Source organism: Lutjanus erythropterus, chromosome 22, assembly GCF_056507025.1.
Source record: "Lutjanus erythropterus isolate fLutEry1 chromosome 22, fLutEry1.hap2, whole genome shotgun sequence".
Classification (NCBI taxonomy): Eukaryota; Metazoa; Chordata; class Actinopteri; order Lutjaniformes; family Lutjanidae; genus Lutjanus; species Lutjanus erythropterus.
In genome coordinates, this window is record NC_139338.1 from 26,336,913 (window position 1) to 26,358,109 (window position 21,197).

The 21,197-nt window shown below is 40.3% G+C and overlaps 1 protein-coding gene across 4 annotated transcripts; it reads right to left on the reverse strand.

The window, feature by feature from the left end:
- Positions 1–2,054: 2,054 nt before the first annotated feature.
- On the reverse strand, positions 2,055–18,749 carry gata3 (GATA binding protein 3). 4 transcript variants are annotated; one of them, XM_084710544.1, is made up of 6 exons: positions 18,157–18,749; positions 17,640–18,022; positions 16,289–16,765; positions 13,840–13,886; positions 9,753–9,878; positions 2,055–3,611 (listed from the first exon to the last, which is right to left on the reverse strand). In XM_084710544.1, exons 2-6 carry the CDS (start codon positions 17,872–17,874, stop codon positions 3,321–3,323), a joined length of 1,176 nt encoding a protein of 391 aa, XP_084566670.1. In that variant the 5' UTR covers positions 17,875–18,022; positions 18,157–18,749; the 3' UTR covers positions 2,055–3,320. The 4 variants fall into 4 exon arrangements, with proteins under 4 accessions (XP_084566670.1, XP_084566669.1, XP_084566668.1 ...); XM_084710543.1 differs by having other exon boundaries at positions 16,232–16,765; XM_084710542.1 differs by lacking the exon at positions 13,840–13,886 and adding an exon at positions 13,962–14,107 and having other exon boundaries at positions 18,157–18,745.
- Positions 18,750–21,197: the final 2,448 nt, after the last annotated feature.

Consider the following 21,197-nt stretch of genomic DNA (forward strand, 5'->3'; position numbering starts at 1 on the left):
GGACTCAAAATGTCTTAAATATGACTTTAATGTGTTTTACAATTTGAATTATTGATTTAATGTTACTTTTATATGGCTTGATTTAACTTCAGTCATGGTTTTAAATGTGTTTTTGGGAAAAATGTATTGCTCATACTCTAATAACAATAAAACAGATCTTAAATTACAATCATAATGATCTTAAAAAGGTCTTAGATTTAACCTGTTGAAATTTGTAGAAACCTTGTAGGCTAAAAATTAAGTTTGGGTTAATTTATTCTCTGCTGTAACACCTGTGGCAGCTCGCTTCTGGTGTTCTGAGTCATTTTTTAAAGACAAAAGTCTTTCAAATGTGAGTGTTTTCAGGTTTTATAGTCCTCTGTAAGAGAAAATTGAATATTTTTGGGTTGTGGACAAAACAAGACAGATAAGGAGGCCACTTAACGCTCCTTTTCCACCATTTTTTGTGGACAAAAATTATTAAATGCAGCCCTGTTCTCACTGTAAAGTGGGTGAAAAAACTCAATCTTGAGTCAGATGGAAATGCGCGAAATGATGCTGTTTTCCTGATGAATCCTCCTCGCTAAATGACTGATCGTTCTTTGATGCGTGTGTGTACAGTGTTGCATGTCAGTCGGTGTGTATTTATGTATCAGCGGGATGAGACAAAAGCCCCCCCCAGCCCTTCACGGTTGCCTGTGTGGGCTGCCCTCTCTGACCCCTGCCGTTTGATTTGTTCCTCCATCGCCACTGTTTATTTCTGCTCTTCCTGTTTGTGCTCAACTGACCGTAAGAAAAAAAAACATGGCGGTGTGTGTGTTGCTGTTCATGGTCGTGGTGGGTAGGTGAAGGGAAAGGAGGACGTGTGCAATGTGTCAAAGATCATAGAAAGAAACAAGACATCTCAGGACCACAGCTCTCTAACTGCAGGGTTCAAATTAATGCCGAATGTTCGCTGAATGAGTAAGTGTCTGTTTATGAGTCGTACCGAAATCATTAGTAATACTTTAGAAGGAGTTGATGTTTATTAACAGGTAAATTGAGCAATTTGTTAATGGAGTTTGGCGGGCAGGCAGGCAGGCAGTCGCTCAACTCCAACTTCAGAGTATTTTTGGAGCAGTGGGCTTTCGTTGTCAGGACGACGGGGGTTTAGTGTTATAGCTGTAGTGTCCTACTGTCTAAATTTCTACGACAATGACTATAAATGATAAATGCTTTAGAATTATATTATTGATTAGGTTGTAAACACATTATAAATCATCGATAAACAATTACATCACTTCACACTTTACATCACACGTCAAAAACCAAAGATGTTCAGTTTGAAGTGATAATGAACTGAGAAAAGCAGGAAATCATCACGTATTTGTGAGGCTGAAAACAGTGTTTTCTGCCATTTTTGCATGAAAAATTACTTAAACACTTAATCACTCATCAAAAAACTTTGATAATTAACATTTCATATTTTTTTCTAGTATTTTGTTTCCTTATTCTAATATTTTGTTACTTTCTTAGTATTTTGTTACTTTTTTCTAATATTTTACTTTTTTTAGTATTTTGTTATTTTTTTCTAATATTTTGTTTCTTTTGTTGGGTGTTTTGTTACTTTTTTTCTAGTATTTTGTTACTTTTTTTAGTATTTTGTTACTTTTTTCTAATATTTTGTTTCTTTTGTTTAGTATTTTGTCACTGTTGTATTATTTTGTTTGTATTTTTATTTTTTTTTAACATACTAAGTTTCTGACAACAATGCAACAGCCACAGTACCCAGTTCTATTCTAGTGCGCAACTTGGGTTATTGTGTGTCCGTTTCACATTAATTAGAGTTCAAATTAATGCCGAATGTTCGCCGAATGAGTAGATGTCTATTTATGAGTCATAACAAAATCATCAACAATCATTTAGGAGTAGATGTTTGTAACAGTTAAATCAAGAAAAATGTTAATGGAGTTTGGCAGGTGGCGAGGCAGGCAGTCACTGAACTCCAACTCCAGTGTGCATTTTATCGGAGCAGTGGGCTTTTTTCAACAGAACAGAGAAAGAGGCAGAAAAAAGACGGCTCCGGACCACAGCGCTAACATGTCAACAGAGATTAAACTAGTTTATTATTTTCAAAGAGGAAAAAAAATTACGAAACAAAAAAGCAGTCATATTTTACACTAGTGATTATTATTAAATTTTTACAACCATTCAGTCTGCATAACATAAAGAAATAATTCTACATCTTTGTTTATTTCGTATTTTTGGTACTCTGATTTATACATACAAATAACAAATACAGGAACTTTTTTCACAATGCATATAATCTGTGGGCAGGAAGAAAGTCTTTCAGGTGATCAAATGTGTGTGTGCGTGTGTGTGTGCATGTGTGTGCATGTGTCAACACAAACCAATTGCCCGAGACCTATAGCACATCCAAAAAAAAAAAAAAAGAAAAAAAAAAAAAAAAAAGAAGAAGAGAGATGCCTGCAGCCAGACTCTCTGCAAACTTAATGCAACACAATTCACGCAGGGCGAACAGCTCGGCCTGCCCTTCCTCAAAAAGTCTCTCATCTTCCTCCTCCTCCTCCTCCTCCCTTTTTTTTTCTTTCCTCTGAGGCGTCCTCTCCTCACTCCTCCTCTGGCGGCAAGTCTCTCCACCTGCTGCGACTCGTACCCTTCTCGTCGTTAGCTGCCCAGGGGCATGTTTCCTTTTTTTTTTCTTACTTAATTAAAAAGTCTTCATTAAATGTACTGTATTTCATACAATTTGTACAAATATATTCAACGTCTGTCTCTCCTCGTCTTCAGCAAGAAGAAGAAGAAGAAGAAGGGGGAGTGGGGGGGTTCCTGTTACACAGGGGCGAAGAGGGTGAAGAAGAGAGGCGGGTGTTTGGAGATTTTTAGGGAGAGAGCGTTGTAAAAGTTTTTTTCATGTCTGTTTTTGTGATGCATGTGGAAAAATGGCTTTTTGTACACAAATGGAGCTCCTTATCATGTGGATCAGCTGAGGAGGACAGCCTCAATGTGGTGGTGGCGGCGGCTGCATGGGGAGAAAATGTTCTTTTTCTCCCGATTCGGAGGAAAAAACAAATCTTCCCCCTGGAGGTCAGTGCACCACAGTCAAGTCAAAGTCTGCAAAGCATTCACGTCGCAGAGGTACTCTTTGATTTTTATAAAAATAAGATACAACTGAGGACAAAAGGAGCCTGAAGCCTGTCTTCTCGCTTATGGTCGGGCCGAGGAGCAGTCTGTTTGTCTTTTTAGGATATGGAAGCAGGTCAGCAGAGGTACCGAGGGGGTGTGGTGGTTGGTGGTGGCGAGGCCGAGGGGTTCGGGGGGGCGGTGCAGCTCAGGGAGGTCTAACCCATGGCTGTGACCATACTGGAAGGGTGGTGCGGGGCGAACGGGAGGCTCGAGGAAGGGTGCATGGGTGTCGGGGTGGTCAACATGTGGCTGGAGTGCGAGAAGGGGGGAAAGGACGACATGTGGCGGGACAGGGCGGCCGGGCTGAAGGAGCTGCTCTTGTCCATCAGGCTCTTGGAGAAGTCGTCCATGCTGTCTTGGGACTTTTTGCTCTTCTTGGACTTGCTGGACATCTTCCTGTTCCTGGTCTGGATGCCTTCCTTCTTCATGGTCAGAGGTCGGTTGATCTGCTCTCGAAAGGAGACAGAAAAAGATTGCAGATTAGTATTTTGTTGCAGCACCTTCACGTGCAAGACAGACATTTTTAAAGTGAAAATTTTATAATAGAGTCATATTTATGACTCCATTTACATTAAAGGACAAATCTGTAATATATTTACTGTAATAATGACCACAGTATGTCATCAGAGATGCTAAGTTTCTGACAACACTACAGCCACAGTATCCTTCTTTGAAATTTCTATTTTGGTCCGTAATTTGTGTTATTGTTTGCCAGTTTCAAGTTAATTAGAGTTCAAATTAATGCTGAATGGCAGCCGAATGAGTATATGTCACTTTATGAGTCATAACAAAATTGTTAATTGTCTTTTAAAAGGCGCAGACGTTTATAACGCTTAAATTGAGTAAAATTTTAATGGAGTCTGGCAGACAGAGAGGCAGGCAGTCACTGAACTCCCACTCCAGTGTGTATTTGGGTTATTATATGCCCATTTCATGTTAATTCAAGTTCACGTTAATGCCGAATGTTTGCCAAATGAGTAAGTATCTGTTTATGAGTTGTAACAAAATTGCCATTAATCTATTAGAAGGAGTAGATGTTTGTATCAGTTAAATTGAGCAAAATGTTAATGGAGTTTGGCAGGTAGTCACTGAACTCAAACTCCAGTGTGTGTTTTCATGGCAGCCGTTTTTTGTTTTCAGGATAACAGGCTTAATTTTGCATTGATAGTCATAAATAGCGGATCAACCTACAGTATATGACTCATTGCTTTTTATAGACCAGTGTTCCCCAACCCTGGTCCTCAGGGCCCACTGTTCTGCATGTTCACATGATCAGCTCGTCATCAAGCCTCTGCAGAAGCCTGACAACAACCTGATCATTTGAATCAGGTGTGTTGGAGCAGAAACATCTAAAACATGTAGGACAGTGGTCCCTGAGGACCAGGGTTGGGGAACACTGTTATAGACTAAATATTAAATAGGATTTCAACATTTAATATAGCGTTTATGGCTCTAGCTCACTATTCGGACTGCGGTGCTCGTTTTTGGATGTGCAATAGCCATATATTACCCCTTGCAGCACAATGAAAAACCCTTAAGTGGAGGGTGTCACCAAGTTTGAAAATAAGGAAGAAAATGTGGCTTTTTAAGTTTTCTTTGAGGCAGATTTGGGGGTTTTGGGGGAGGCATAATGACATGTAATGGAGTCCCATTATGAGGCAAATCTGACTGTCCCATCCTGAAACCGAAGCTTGTTTATATATTCTCTTTATGTGTTTGTTTTGGGGTGGCTTTAAATGTTCTTTTAAAAAAACTGAGGATGCCAGAAGAGAGAAAAAAAAAGGCGAAGATGGAGGGAGCGTGTGCAGGACAGAGACGGAGAAGAGTCTGGCAGCTAATGTTGCAGCCAGTCGACCACAGAGACACATGGCCATGACGACCGCCGGCGTCGGCCAAGTCCTCCTCTCCACCCTCCTCCTCCTCCTCCTGCTCCTCAAACCGCGTGGCCATCTCCTGGCCAAAATGGCCCCAGCTGCCATATTCCAGCATAGGTTTTAGCCGGGAATGAGAGCTGGATGATGGAATTCCGGCTGTGGGCAGGATTATGAGGGGAGGTGGATGAGGCCGACTGGCTTCCTGATCTTTCTGAGCGCTTCTTCCCGGGGAAATGGGAACAGGGATTTCTTCCTCACTCTCCCTCGTGCTGTCTGAGACATTGGCATTTTTCACTGACTCTTTAAGCAGAGCGGCCTCGATGATTAGTGGAGGGCAGAGCCGTGTGCCCCCACCCCCAGTGATGTGGTTTCATTCTCTAAGATGTGGCTCCATACCGGGAGACTTTCTCTGCCTTGCCTTTGCTTCCAGCTCTCAGGCGCTGCTACGCCCACCTAAAGCTGGTCAGGCCTGCGCTCTTTGATGCTCAGATGTCTACCGTCTTGCAGAGGAAGCCTTGGGCCTCCGGCCTGCGCTTGCCGGCCACCGCCGCCCCGTCAACATCAAACAAAAGCAGAGCCAAAGTGTTCGAGTCAATGACCACCGCAGAATACACAGCAGAGCCTCTCACATCCTCTCTACCGACACCAGCAGCCAACCACCTGAAACCTCAGCCCCCGGAGGAAGCTCAACACGCTCACAGATACGAAGATGACAAAGACACCTTTCACACACGGAGAGTAAAAGAGCTTGTCTTGGTTTTAGTTTTAACAGGGCCTTGAGTTTGTGGCAACTTTTTCACAAGCTCCTTAAATAAATCAACCTGGGCGAGTCAAAAAATGTTTAAAAAAAGACGAATGGTCACAAGTGAAGAGGTGTTAAGAAAAGTTTCAAGAGTAAACGTTTTCACATATTTCACTGGGATTTGTGACAGTTTCCATCCTCTACAATCTGCAAATAATAGAATATTGTCACTCTGGCGCCTCACTAAGAAGATCCAGATTTCCCAGTTGAAAAGAGAGCTGCACGATATGGTAAATAAAATCATATTGTGATTAATTTGTCAGACATTGCAGATGATTCAAGATTATTTAGAGTGATCATTTTTGCAGACAAATTTTGCAGTTATTGCAATTTGGATATTGCACTTGGCCATAGTGCAATTTTGCAGCCCTAGTTAAAGAGCGAAAGTTTTCCCAGCAGCTTTTTTGAAGACTGATTGATCACATTTCAACTATATTTCATCAGAAAAAGTGCAAAGCATTTTTCATCTTCTACAATGTGCAAATAATAGCTTATCGTCACTTTGGGCTCTCAGTAAGAAGCTGCATCCAAATTTCTCAGTTGAGGCTGTCAAAAGTATTAAAATATCAATATTTTTTCTAAACAAAGTGTTTAAAACGGCACAACATGTTCATTCAAGACTTCAGTTCAGCAAAACCAGACAGTGTTCAGCACTCTGCAGGTTGTTCATTTACAAAAAAGTTATAATTATCCTATTTTGTGTTTCTTTATTTTTTCTTTGCCGTGGTGTTGAAAGTGGTTTGGCGTATCGTTTTTATACAAGTATTTTATCAAAGTTTAAAATTCTGGTGTTGTGAAAACTCGAGCTGAAAGCCAAAAAAGAAAAAGAAAAAAACACTGCCTCACACACAAACTCAAACCACAGTTGCCTGGATGACAGTCCTCCACTTAACTCATTCTTCCACCACGTCCTCCAGATCAGGAACATGTCTGTGTCGCTTATAACACTTCATAGTGATGCATTTACCTCAGCAGTTGTAATCAGAGCTTTAAGTACTTGTGCATGTGCATTAGGCGAAAGCAAGAAGTGCAATTTCTTTATTTTACATTAAGAACTTCTCCCATGACAGTGTCCTGCAGGGTTCTTGTTGGCAGCACTAAACACGTTATTCTGTATTTATGACATTATATTAAAGATTAAAATAAACTGAAACGAGGTATTCAACATATATAAGAAAAACCTTCACACTAGAGTTGTCAATATACCAGAATTTTAAACTTTTAATATTCTTTAAATAACACAGAAAACAAAAGTTCTGGGAAAACAAAATAGGACAAATCTAAAGTCACTGAATACTGTCTGGTTTTGCTGAAAATTAAATTTCAGGCAGGACAGTAAAGGCTGAACTGAACTAAATGCCTGTCTTGAATGAGCACTTCAACATTTGATACTATAATCAAAAGATACTGAATCACTTTAAAAACGTGGCGTTGAGAAAGTCTTTAAGTGTCAGCCTGAATATGAACCAGTTTTCAACTAAAAAATCAATGCTGAAACCCCAGATGGTGCTCGCTGGGTTTGGAGAAATGCCTTCACACTAATTAGGATCATCTTTCTTTCCAACCTACGACCGAACAAATTGTCAAAATGATTAAGCAAATTTGGGTTTTGTGTCACATCCATGTTGTAACCATATTTTTAAAGATCGAATGTCAACCACTTTTCAGCTAAGAAATCAGCGTTGAAATCCCGATCCGTGCTCACTGGGGGGAAAAGCTTACGGGACAACAGGCGGCCGCCATCAGGTGTTTCTGAGGACAGTACATGCATGACTTCTTGCTGGAGTTTAATACGCATGTGCAAGTACTCAGGCGTACTGGTTAGAGCTACTCTGGGATGTTTGCACCAGGACGAAGTGTAAAGAGCAGCAGAGAACAGAAAGAGTTGGTGGATGAGGGGGTTAAATTGCAGAACTTTCATCCAGGGAACATGTGGCCTTTTTTTTTTCTTTTTTTGGCTTTCAATTGAGAAATTTGGATGTAGTATTTTTTGAGAGAGGACCCAAAGTGTCCACAGTGTATTATTTGCACATTATAGTGGAAGAAAAATGTCCCAGTGAAATATGGTTGAAATGTGAACGTTAAGTTGATGTTTTACAATAATCAGTGACAAAACTTTCACTTTTGAAACAACTCTGAAAGTCTCTTCACCAGAAAAACGCTCACTGGGTGAAGAAAAGCATTCACACTCATCTATATTGTCTCACTTTCAACGTGCAATTGAACTAATTATCAAAACTATTAAACTAGAGCTGCAATGATTAGTTGATTAATCAATTAGTTATTCATTTAATAGTTCAATTAATCACAATTTGTTTAAGGAAAAAATGTCTAAATTCTCTGATTTCAGCTTCTCAAATATCAACATTTTCTGGTTTCTTTTGTCTTTTTGGACAAAAAACTTTATAATATTTTTGGGTTGTGGACAAAAAACAGACGTGCAAATGTCACCATCTGCTTTGATCAACATTTTCTGGCCAGCAAAACACAAATCAATTAATCAAGAAAATGATTGACAGATTAATCAATAATTGTTAGTTGCAGCTCTAGAATAAAGAAATTTGTGTTTTGTGTCATGTTGATGTTAAAAAGATGTTTTTCTGGACTTTTAGACCGAATGTTACACAGTTTTCAACTCAAAAACAGCATTTGTGCTCACTGGGTTTAGAGAAAATGCCTTCACACAAATTAATATGGTCTCACTTTCGACCTACAACAGAACAAATAATCACATTTTTTTGTGTTAAAAGACGCTCAATGTTGAAATCCTGATACAGGACAGCACACTGTAACACATCAGGTGTTTTTGGGACAGCACACACACACACACACACACACACACACCAGGAGCACATGCACACACGCAGGCAGGCCAACCAGCGACTCACTCCACTTTAACTCTCCATGAAGAATGTGGAATTTGTTTCAAAGGGCGCAAACCCCAACAGAAGTCCGGATTTACCAAAATAAACTAATTTCACAATTACGCCAGGGTCGGGGTCAGTTCAGATGCTAATATGTAACTGGGAAATATTATTCTTCTCTCCCTTTAACCTTGCTCTGTGTCTGTTTCTGCAGCGCTGCAGCTATCTGCCAAAAGTAACATGGGAAAATGATTTAACAGGGAGCTGCTTGCGTGACAAGCAGGCCAGCAGAGCAGGATACTCTTCCCTTTACACACAGGGGAGATGGGATATAGGCAACCTTTATCTGTTGTCTGCGCGAGAGAGAGTGAGGAGGGGAAAATATTACCTACATGTGGCCTCAGAGCAGTTAGCCTGGTTATTATTATTATTAGTTTCAACCACAATGGCTGTCTGATTAAAAGTGACAGCTTTGTGCGGCAGGAGAGGAGGGAGAGGGAGAGATAAACGAGTCCCTGGGGTTTTCAGATTGAGGATGTGAAATGATGTGGTGAGGCACTATAACCAACCCAAAACGAATCAGACGGATTGGTGGTCAGAGGGGGGACTCCAAGTCCCTGGCGCGCTTGGAACCAAAAGGCTAGAAATAAGAAGAAGAAGAAGAAAAAAAATCGGCCTGGAAATTAATCGAATTTTAATTAAGCCCCCCCCCTTCTTTAATATTCAAAAGCAAGGCGGCTGCGGGCTTAGTTCACTTCGGTCTTATACATTTTAGATTCGCACTTACTGCCAATAAATCATATTAATTCTACAGTATTTGTTATCGCCGTGCCCCGGAAAGTCTCTGCAGGGACAAGTCAGATAAAATATTCAGAGGAAGGAGGGAGGGGAAAGGTGCCCAGCAGGACGTGATGAGAGAGAAATATGCTATAGAGAGGAGGAGGAAGAGGAGGAGGAGGAGGAGGAGGAGGGGGGAAGATGGGGAGTCGAAGGAGTAAATATTCAAGATGGCTCGGTGAGATATTCCTATGAAGGTTTATTACTTACATTGTGCAGTTTAAAGTACAGGCCGCAGGCGTTGCACACCGGGTCCCCGTTGGCGTTTCTCCGCCACAGCGTCGTCGTTGTCGTTTGACAGTTCGCACACGACGTCCCTGCCCGCCTGGCCGCGGACTGTACAGCGACACAGAAAGGACAAAACAAAAACAAAAAAATAGAGAGGGAGAGAGAGAGAGAAGAAAGAAGGGAAAACGTCACATGACCATGTAATGACCCAATCAACATGAAGGTTTACAGATTTGACGCCAAGATTCAGGGCTTCCATTGGCAGATTTATCGCTTTGATCTGTTTCTTTGATCTTGATTCGAGTCGTGTTGTTTTAATTGTTTTTACTTGTGTTGTTTCTGCTTCTCTGTACAGCAACTTCAATCCATCTCTGTGTATTCAACCTTTATAAACGTAACTGTCTTTTCAACACTGAAACGTAGTTGATTTTGCCGTTATATTTCGACATTTAGGAACTTTGACCACATATATACCCTATGGCACCTCCTCAGGGCACTTCTAAGGACAAATATGGGATATAATATGAATTTGGTCGCGTCAAAACGACGTCATTAACGTCTTTGTCTAAAATTCAACGTCCACAGCATTAAACTTTCCGTGACGTATTTTCTTGACAGATTTACCTCTTTGATCTTGCTCTTTTTAATTTAACTTTGGATTGGATTGTTTCTACTTCTCTATACAGCACCCTGAATTTAAACGTGACTTATAAATTAATCTGCTCTATTTTGTGTGATTTGTAGCAAATAAAAATGTGGCATATTGATTATGCATTTAAGATCTTTGACTACACGCTACGCCCTATAGCACATCTTTAGGGCATCTTATAGGAAAAATATTGGTTTCAAATATGCATAAAGATAAATTTGGTCGCCTCCAAAAGACGCCATTAACGTCTTTGTCTCATGTTCAAAAGGCATCCACTGAATTTTGTAATATTGATGTTGACAATTTAAAAAAAAGACATCCACTGAGGAACCACAATGGAAGGTCTTTTTACTCTTTTTGATAGTGTCGTTTTAACTGTTTCTGCTTGTCTACACAGCACCTTCTGTGTATGAAACGTGATTTATAAGAAAATACTGCCTTGCCTTACATTAACTTGCAAGATTTTTAGCAATGAAATGTACTTTATTTCAGAATTTAGGAACTTGACATACACATCCTACCCCACAGCACGTTTTCTGGGTACTTCTAATGAAAAAAAATGGGATATAAATAAACAGTTAAATATTTTAATTTGGTCTCTTCCCACTGAGCAAAAATTTAACGTCAAACGTACAAAAAACGTCCACTGAGGACCCAGAATCAAAGTTTTTGCAACGTCTTTTTAGACGTGTTTTTAACGTTCACAAATGACGTCCACATGACATCATAAAAAGGCGTTTATTTTTAAACGTCTTTTAAAGGTGCATTTGGTTGTATTTGTAGAATTGTAGGAGCCCTGAATACATGGCATCTTGTATAGTAGCATCTCTAAAGAGAAGGCAAATTTACTTTCTTGCATTACACATTAAATACACACATTAGTTCCATTCATATGCATTGTGTAAGAACATGCTAAAACATGGCAGTCAATAAAGGCTGTATATACACTCTCAATGTCCACCCATAGGAATTATATTTTTGCATTTAGTGCAGGCTCAAAATAGTTTAAAATAAAGACAGAATACCAAAAACAGAGCTGCTTTCACTCTAGGCTAAAAATAGCGTCATAGAGCACATACCTCCTGGAGAATAAATATTTACAGAAGACATAAAAGCAGTGCCTTGAAATGGGAGAGCTATTAAATCTGATTAACCCCCCCCCCCCCCCCCCCCCCCTCCTTAAAGTGCGTGTTTGTGCTACGGAGGGAGGTTTTAAATGTCGACCTAAACAATTGGACCTGAAAGAAACGGACCTGAACGTGAATATACTGATTTTGAATCGATTAAATAAGGGATCATATATAGGAGTAGGCATGATTTTTTTTTTTTTTTACATGGACATTATGGATAGGAATGATGAATAAAAGCAGTGAAATGAACCACGTGGCAACAATTGCGCGCCAATTAAAATTAAAAGCATGACACAAAAAAAGAGGAAAATGTGGATATTTTTGGCTTCGCTGCAGGCTACACTAACAGAGTAAAAAATCCTCACTTCATCCTGACACAGTGAAAGTCATGTCTTCCCATGGATTTAGCTGCCTGTCTCACAGCCTCAGCCTGCTGCAATGGCTTGACATTGATGTTATAATCTCTAAAAACAATCAATACGACAGGTGACCGCAGAGGACACGTAAAAGGACTACATTATCTCAGGGAGGGATTTCCAATTATACACACGTGGTTGGCCTAATAACCCCTGCTGCTGCTGCTGTGTGCTGCTGTGAATAACCAATCAGATTGGAGGAATAAACCCTATTATGTCTATTAAGTCCATATATGATGTGCGTATTATGTCTGGCTGTAAATCTTTATTGTGCTTGCATTTTCTTGCTCAGTTTTTTAAATTTTTATCACCCTCTTGATTTTTTAAAATCACATCAGTGCTGTCACTTCACCAAATCCGTAAATAATTTAATATTGTGTGCCAACAAAATGTTGAATCTGAGCAATGCAAGACGGTGGGATGAATTATTACACAAATTATCAGATATCTTGGTCTCTTTTTCTGATATATGTCCTCCATAATAATAATAAAAAAAAAACATGGTAAAATGTGGCGTGTTTTTTATGTTTTCTGCCACTAAAACGTTAAATTTATATATTATTTGCTCGATGGAGTGAGTTATAACTCAAATTATCAGATTGACCAGCTCATATCTTGGTCCAAAATCTAATTCTAGTGGCCTCAAAATCTGATTTTTCCCTGATCTTTGCCTTCCATAAATTAAAAACATGGTCTAATGTGGCGTGTTTTACTGCTTTCTGCCATCAACACGTTAAATCTGTATAATTATTATATTATTTGAAATATTCTTTGAATGATAACACACATTTTCAGCTTCAAAATCCTCCTCTGGCGTCACTTTCTGCCCCACTTTTGTCATTTGTCTTTAACTCATCCCTCCATAAATAAAAACTACACGGTCAAATGCGTCCACCAAAACGTTAAATCTGACAATTAATATATTGTGTAGTAGATAGGATTGATTATTGCACAAATTGATCAGACTGGCGGTTCAATCTTAGTCCAAAATCTTCCAAATAACAATTTTGTCATTTTTGCTTTTCACTCCATAAATACCAAACTACATGGTCAAATGTTGCGTGTTTTCATGTTTTCTGCCACCAAAATTTGAGAAATTAATATATTGTTTGGTCAGTTACACACACGATCAGATTATCGGTTCCAAAATCGTGTCAATTTCGCCCCCTCCAAATAAGATTTTTGCCATTTTCCCTGGTCTTTGCCCTCCATAAATAAAAACTACAAGGTCAAATGTGGCGTGGCAATTAACCCAAACCTGCCCATCCATCCTCGTGTATTTAAGCAGAGCTTCTTCTAACACTAAACAAATCTCAAGTCGTGACTGTGTGCTTGGACTCCGCAGCCCTTTATGTTTTGACTGGGGAAGCGGGGCTGACTTTATCTGCGCTGCTCAGATATCCGGCAGCCCTTTCCTGGGAAGTCGGCTTTTCACATTAGAGAGGCAGGCGAGGTGGAGGAGAAGAAGAAGAGGTCCAGAGCAGAGCAGGACAGCCATCTTTGCCTCGAAAGATTTTTTCTTTCTTTCATAAGAAAGCAGAGGGGAACTCCTCCAAAGCTCATAAGAGATGAGAGGGGCTTTCCCTGAATTAACTTCAAAAAATAGCTCCACAAAAATAGCCCAAATGTAGCCTTAATGCTATTAAAATAATGTTGATATGATGGAGCTCATTGTGTTCTTGAATACAGGCCTGCAGCAACAAGCTACAGTGGAAGAAGCAGGCAATGCATTTCCAAAAATACACCTACACAGAATACTCAATGACAATTTTTTTTTAGCAAATAAAAAATAGCATCGTCATTGCATTTATTAAAAAATAAAAAATATATATACGGTGCAGTTTTCTAGTACAGTAGTATCTGAAAACAGAGACCTGCACTTGTCGAGTCAATTTCCTGCAGCTAATAGGCCTACTTCTTCCTGGATAGGGGAAAAACAGAGAGAGAGATACGGAAATGTCATCAATAGAGAAGAAGAAACGTGGTGGAGACGTACCAGCCGCCGCTTGGGTTTGATGAGAGGGCGATTCTGCCCGTTCATCTTGTGATAGAGTCCGCAGGCGTTACACAGATAGTGGCCCGTACCGTCCCGCCTCCACAGCGGAGTCGACGTGGCCCCGCAGTTCACACACTCTCTACCCTCTGCAACACACACACACATGCACACGCGCACACACACACAAAAACATGGAGATAGTGTCCAGGTCAGTTGGTCCTTTAAATGAAAATTAAATAATGCTTGATGCATTTAATGTGTGCTGGAAAATAGAAAAGGTTAATATATTTATAAAGCATGCAATAAAGCATTATAGCATCTTTATAACATAATAATAATAATAATAATAATAATAATAATACATTGCAAATATAGGAATTTGTTTTACTGCAGCAATAATTTATTTCTCTTTCACACACACACACTCTCACACATTACATCCATGTAGTTAGTGTTGCGTTTAAGGTCCATTAGGCAGAAATCATTTTAATAAACCACAGAAATCTTCAAGCTACGTGCCCTTGAACTGGATTTTCAGACTAAAAGCAAAATGGTGCGTGGCAATTTAAAAAAAAATCTAACAAAAAGAGGCCTTTTTCTTTCTCTCATCAGTCAGTCTCTTCTTTAAATATCAATAATAATAATAATAATAATAATAATAATAACAATAATAATATTTCTCGTGTATGTGATGTGTTGTAATTGTCCTTGTCCTTTGTTTTGAAATGATTGAAGGCTGTTCAGGTTTGACTGGCACTTCTCTAGTGACACCGACAGGTGATACGCGCACTAACAGTTTGATTATACTGTAGAAAAAGGGGCCTGAAACTGAAACAAGGCTGCTGCAGTCACATTATTTGAAAGCAGAGACTCTCACACACGGCGCTTTTGTGCAACAGCCGAGAGCCTTTTTGCATTTTCATGCAGCCGCACTTCCCCTTTTTTTTACGAGTTGCAAAAACACACACACACTTCTTGATTAAAAAAAGAGGCAGAGGGAGAGAGAGAGGGAGAGAGAGAGAGAGAGAGATGCGTCAGTCCGGGTCGTTTAGATGTGACAGACATGCAAGCACCTGGACAAGTGTGTCTTTTTCTCGCTTTTTTCCCCTCGTCTGTCTTTTATGCCAAGAGACGAGTGCTGCAGAAATCAAACAGGAACTGAGTCGGATCCGATGCATTTGAGAAAAAAAGGGCCTCTGCAATGCAGGTTTTGTATCATGCACAAGGTGTGTTTTTGCAGAGGACGCCTTCTCTTGAATATTAAGTTTACAAGCCGCGCTGATAACCTCATTAAAAAGGGGAAATATCTTTAAATTATCTCACATTATCCTCGAATTAAAAATCTTTATATTTGCATTAATGTCTGCAGAATAATCCCGATGATATGCATCAACTAATCCACTGTTTTCTATCCTCCCCATCAAAGCCTCTGATATTAATCTCATTACAGAAAAACTGCTTTTCAGCGGCGCAGCAATAACCTTTAAAATAATTACCCCCCACCCTCCTCTCCTCGCTCACAATTTGGAAATATCTCCCCTCTTCTGTCTCTCCCCTCCCTCCCGGTGGTGGTTCGTGCTCTCTGCCGCCACGGCGACGGTTCAGCCGCTTTTTTCCCTGTGAATGAACACGCAGCATCCGGTGCTCCACCGCTGGGTAAACAATGCAACTGTGGCGTGCACTGGTCTGACAGTAATGGGATTATCTTAAACATATAAACGGGGCGACACAGCCCAGAGAGCTGGCTTCCCCTCTGTCTCTCTGCCTCTGTGTGTGTGTGTGTGTGTGTGTGTGTGTGTGTGTGTGTGTGTGTGTGTGTGTTAGTGTAGCAGAAGAGGAAGATGGAAAAAATTAATCTAAGCACTCAACTATGAACCCGTTTGCGTCATGATGATTTTATTTTGTAGGGGGGAAAATATCCAAAAAAGTCTGGGAATTAAAGTTGATAAAATAATCCTTATTTAATTTGTTTAATTAAAAATATTTTGATATTTATTTTCATATATTTTAATCTTAAATTTAAATTATTATTGTACTTATTGTCATTATTATTGTTATTATTATTATCAGATGATGAAAGAAAGAGCTTTTCATGCGTCTCTTTGGTTGACCTGCATGGCCTTTAGCCCCCCAAAAGAAGAGCTTGTTCATTTTTATTTATTTATTTATTTTATTATTTTCTTTTTGGTATGAGATTCAACATCACCGAGGCTGCAAATCTGGGGAATAATTGTTAGATCAAAAGGGAATGTAATAAAGCGCACGCCTACCTGAACAGGACCTTGTTTTTGGTCTTGTTTTGGAACCATAACTAGAAGGTGACCCACCTATCAGGCTACTTGGTGGGAAGAGGCCTGGGCCGTATTCAGGGACATAGGGTGGGTATGTGGCGATGGGGTGGTGGGCAGAGGATGACCCTGCTCCGATTGATGCCACGCTCCGGCTGTGAGCTGACTCCAGTTTCATACTTTCGGCCAGGGTCACCTGGTACTTTATGCACTCTTTATCCTCCTGCCTGCCGGAGCTGCTGGAGCCCGGGGTGGATATGCCGGGGTCCGGGGATACGTCTTTCGGAGGGGTCGGGGGGAACGTGAAGAGGTGCGGACTGGAGTGGCCGGTGGACAGGGAGGAGGAGGAGGCCGGGGGGTAGACGGACAGGCTGGCCGGGGAGCCGTGGTGCAGGGGGTTCTTGGGGAAGGGGCTCAGGTTCCAGGGAGAAGTGCTGTGGTGCGGGGCGATGCCTTTGCTCCCCTCCAGCCAGGGCAGGGAGCCGTGCAGTAATGAGGGACGGCACACCTGGCTACCTGGGGCAGCAGAAACACAAGAAAATATCACAATCTGACCTCAGTCTGCAACAACACATAAATTTGTGTGCACTTACACGCGTAAAAGCCGAGATTTGTGCGAACTTTTACGCATTTTACGCACTGATTTACCCAAATAAAACATTTTTATCTAATTTAATTTACTTCAAAAATACTTCCTCGTAAAATTCTGGTGCATAATTTTGCGTTTTACCTTCTCATTGATCAAACAGGCCTTAGAATGCAACAACCGAACACTTGTAGGTCAAAAGCCTCAAAAGAAATACGGCGTGATTGACTGTTGAGGAAGTTGAATGCTACAAAAACAGGGAACTCCACAAATGACTCTCTTCTGATGATGAATAGGGCATTATAATAATAAAGATAAATATTGCACACGCTCTCACAACTGCTACCAAAATATTCCAGGTGTATCTCCTGTGCCAGCACGTCTATTTGTTTAAATCCGTAACCAAACACCCGATTGATCCAGAAAACAAATTACGCACAATGCGGGGCTTTAATTTTGAAAAACTTCCTTGACATATGAGTCTGCTGTCATTTTATTTCGTGTTTGTGAAGTTTAGACACTAACAGGAATAGGTTGTGAGTGATATGAGCGGTAAGGGGGACAGAAACCAAAGACGAACCCGAGGTAAACCAAGCATATTTACACACGCGTGGTTTCACAACACTTAAAGCTCTCAGGTTTTTTAAGATAAATCAGGCCAAAAGCGAAACCTGCGCTGGATCACTGGCAGATAATACAAATAATTCCAAACAGAGTGACAGTAATTGCAGCAGGGATAAATTACGCAGCGGGATAAAGTGCACATTATTAAATAAAAGGCCTAAAGAGGCCGTTTTTACTTACTGTGTGGAGGAGGAGGGTACCTCTGGACGGCTCGGACAGAGTTTCCATAGTATGGAGAGACGTGGTTGCCCTGTCCATCGATATTAAAGAGTACATCCACATCGTCAGCGAGGGGATACTGCGAAGGGTCCATGTATGAGTGGCCGAGGCCCGGGTGATGTGAGCCGGGATGCTGCTCGTTCAACACCGCGGGATGATGGCTCATCCATCGTGGCTGATCCGCACTTACTTCCATCGCCTTTTTTTGTTGCCTTTTTTGTTGTTGTTCTTTTAGCAAATGTTCACGCACATGCAATGTTCACAAGTCACAAGATAAGAAAGAATCAGTCCAAAATCCGTGTTTTTTAGTTAAATCCACAGGTTCCGCGCTTGAGTCCGATCACCTGGAGACAGAAAGGAGAATTTAGTCTTATATTTACGCAAATTTTGTTCACATGCAGCTCGCGCTCGGGTGAAATTACCCGGCTTTCTCTCTTTTCTACAAAAATTAAAAAAAATATTTAAACACGAAACATACCCCACATTACAAATGCAACAAAGGTGTTGACATATAAATACGTCCAAAATGGAATCCAGTCCCACGCAGACAGACACAGAGAGAGAGTTCCTGAACTTCTTCTTCTTCTTCTTCTTCTGCAGAAAAAATGCGAGTGTTTCAGCCACGGCTCAACAAGTAGTGCAGGTTCGCTCGCACGGGCGCAGCGGATGGCTTCACTGCACACTGACCGGCACCAGCAAGTTAAACTCACTGATCAAATCTGTGTTTGTGCGCAGTTGTAGCCCCCTCTCTCCATTAACTCCGCTCCTCTCCTCCTCTCTCTCTCTCTCTCTTCCCCTCCTCTTCTCGTCTGTGTGGCTCTTACTCCCTCACCCCTGCTCTACTCTCTCCTGCTCTCTCTCTACTCCCTTTTTTTTTTTTTTTTTTTTTTTTTTTTTTTTTTACAGTGAAGGCATTCTTTCAGGATGGCGCCAGGCAGCTCAATGCAGACAGCTGTGGCGCGACGCAACTTAAGGAGGGTCTGTCAGTGTCATCAGTTAAGGGGAGGGGCCTGCCCTAATTGAATATAACGTGGGCCAGGAGAGATGCAGAAGAAGTGCTGCAAGATTTTTTTATTTCAATGACCTTGTCAAAAAAGATATTAAAATATGGATTTTTTAAAGAGGCCTAATAAAACTTAACACCTCTTATTACGCGTGTGAACAGAGTGGAGTGCTAAGTTGAAAGTGTAGGAAGTTATTAATTAATTTGAAAGACATTAAAGTCTACATAAATATAGATACGATTAAACAAATAAACATTAAAAAAAGAGAAAGTTTACACATCGACTTCTTATAGTAGAGTCTAAACTAATACATTAAAATAAAAGTATAAATGATATGAAATAAAATAAAACTTTTCTGCAATTTATCTGCGCAAAGCCGCAGAAATAGAAGAGAAAAAGAAAAGAAGAGAAAGGCAGGAGCAGCAGTAGCAGAGCCTGTTGCTCCGGGCCAGTGGCAGGCAGGTTGCGGGACATGTATACGCTCTTAAAATTGTGACAGTGCGTCCTCTCGCGGTGACAGGCACATTATTCTAAATGGCACACATCCCGAATTGAGCCGATCTCCGCCTCTCTGTGAGGCACGCACGGACGAGCAAGGACGCGAGTGAGGGTGAAGTTAAACTCGCCATAAAATATAATACTATAAAAATCCTAATGTAGTTTTTATAATAATTATTATTATTATTATTATTATTACTACTGGATGCCAGTTAACATATCAGTATCTGTGCGCTTGTAATCTACCTTCCTCCTGCAGCAGCAAGTCAAACAGACAAGCAACAATGGCTCATGTCATTATTTATTCAAAACAGTGCATTAAATGTAACACGATAGCGCACACATGCAGGGAGTGATTTCTTCCCTTATCCGCCTCACTTTTCATGTTTTTTTTTTCTGGATTTAACAAATAAGCAGCTATATTCTAAGATGCAGCCTTTTCCCTCCAGATCAAAGATTATTTTACCCTGTATGTTCAGTGTCACGCGGTCATGAATGGGGGGGGGGGGGGTCCTCCATGGGGATGTATTTCATGTCTATAAAGCTCCAGTTTGGCTTCCTCCTCATATACTTCCAGACTGGCGTTGGTGTGTAACAGTAGAGTAGGGGGTATATGTGTGTATGTCTGTGTGTGTGTGTGTGTGTGTATGTGGTGGGGGCAGCCTTGGCGACGCCACTGGATGTGACGTCACCGCGGTGTAAACAGTCAGGAAATGAACCCTCTCGCGGCGCGCATGCAGTTTGGGTAGGCAGCGGGAGCGCGCACGCTCTTGCACCACGTACTGGAGGCAGGTATCAGCTTTATCCTGTGTGTGTGTGTGTGTGTGTGTGTGTGTGTGTGTGTGTGTGTGTGAGATAGTCTAATATCAGGTAGTTTTAATGACTGATTTAATGGCTGCACATTCACAAAAATGCATGAAATTGACTATAAGTAATAAGTAGAAAGACAATCAGGTAGATAAATGTTGTATTTTAGTAATTAAAGGCATAATAAGCAACGTTTTCCTAAAAAGAATAATTTATAAAATTACCAAAAACATAATGTGTAGACTCATATAAACATAACCCCTTTGAATCATCTCTCACTGGCTGCATAAAAATGCACGAAACAGACTATCAATAATTAATAGCAGGATAATCAGTTTGATAAAGGTTGAATTTTTGGAATTAAAGGCATAATATGCAAGATATGAGTTTAAAAAAAAAATAGAGCAAGAACATAAATGACCAATACTGGATTTTTTTTTTTTTTTTTTTTTTTTTTTTTTTTTTTGAGTTGATGGTTGTAATGATATTTAGGGATAAAAAAATCGAATAGTGATATAATAGTGATATAATATTCTCTGTTCAGAATAGTATATATATACATAACCATGCATTTTTCCCACAGTCCCTCAAAAGTTAGATATTTTACAGCTTAACTGTAAACATTATTATCCAAAGTCAGGATACTGAAACAATAAACCTTCTCCAATATATTTAATAATTATATATGACAATGAATAAAAAAGACACAAATAGAGCAAAATATGTGTGTGTATTGAACCTGATTTTTTTTTTTAAAAAAAGATCAGATATACATAATATGCTGCCTATAAAGCACATAAAGATCAAAAGATTTCCTATGGGTCCTACATATGACCAACTAGTGTGTGGTGGCGGTTGTATCTTCCTGTCTTTCCTCATTTTTTCACTATTTCGGCATGTTTGGGAAGCTTTACCAACCACAAAACGTTGGTATTGGATGTCCTGGAAATGATCGGCCATCTTTATGATGCGTTCATGAACAGCTCAGATTAATGCAACTAAGATTTAGGGCCACATGCTCAGGTGATGGCTCCATTTGTGCTTATTCATCTAATTCCCAATTTAGTGTCAACCCAAAATGTCTGTATTTGATGCCCAGGGACTATAACTACCTTTGTGGTGCGTTTATGAACAGCTCGGACAAATCCCACCAATTCTACATTTAAGATGTCACACTCTTAGGTGATGTTTCCATTAGTGCTTTTTCGTC

Coding starts and splice junctions, on each gene's coding strand:
- gata3 (XM_084710541.1), bottom strand. CDS start 17,874: ATGGAAGTAAGTGCGGATCAGCCACGATGGATGAGCCATCATCCCGCG. Junction 14,108..16,231: donor AAAAACAAGGTCCTGTTCAG/GTAGGCGTGCGC, acceptor TGTGTGTTGCAG/AGGGTAGAGAGTGTGTGAAC. Junction 9,879..13,961: donor TCAAACCCAAGCGGCGGCTG/GTACGTCTCCAC, acceptor GTCGCTGTACAG/TCCGCGGCCAGGCGGGCAGG.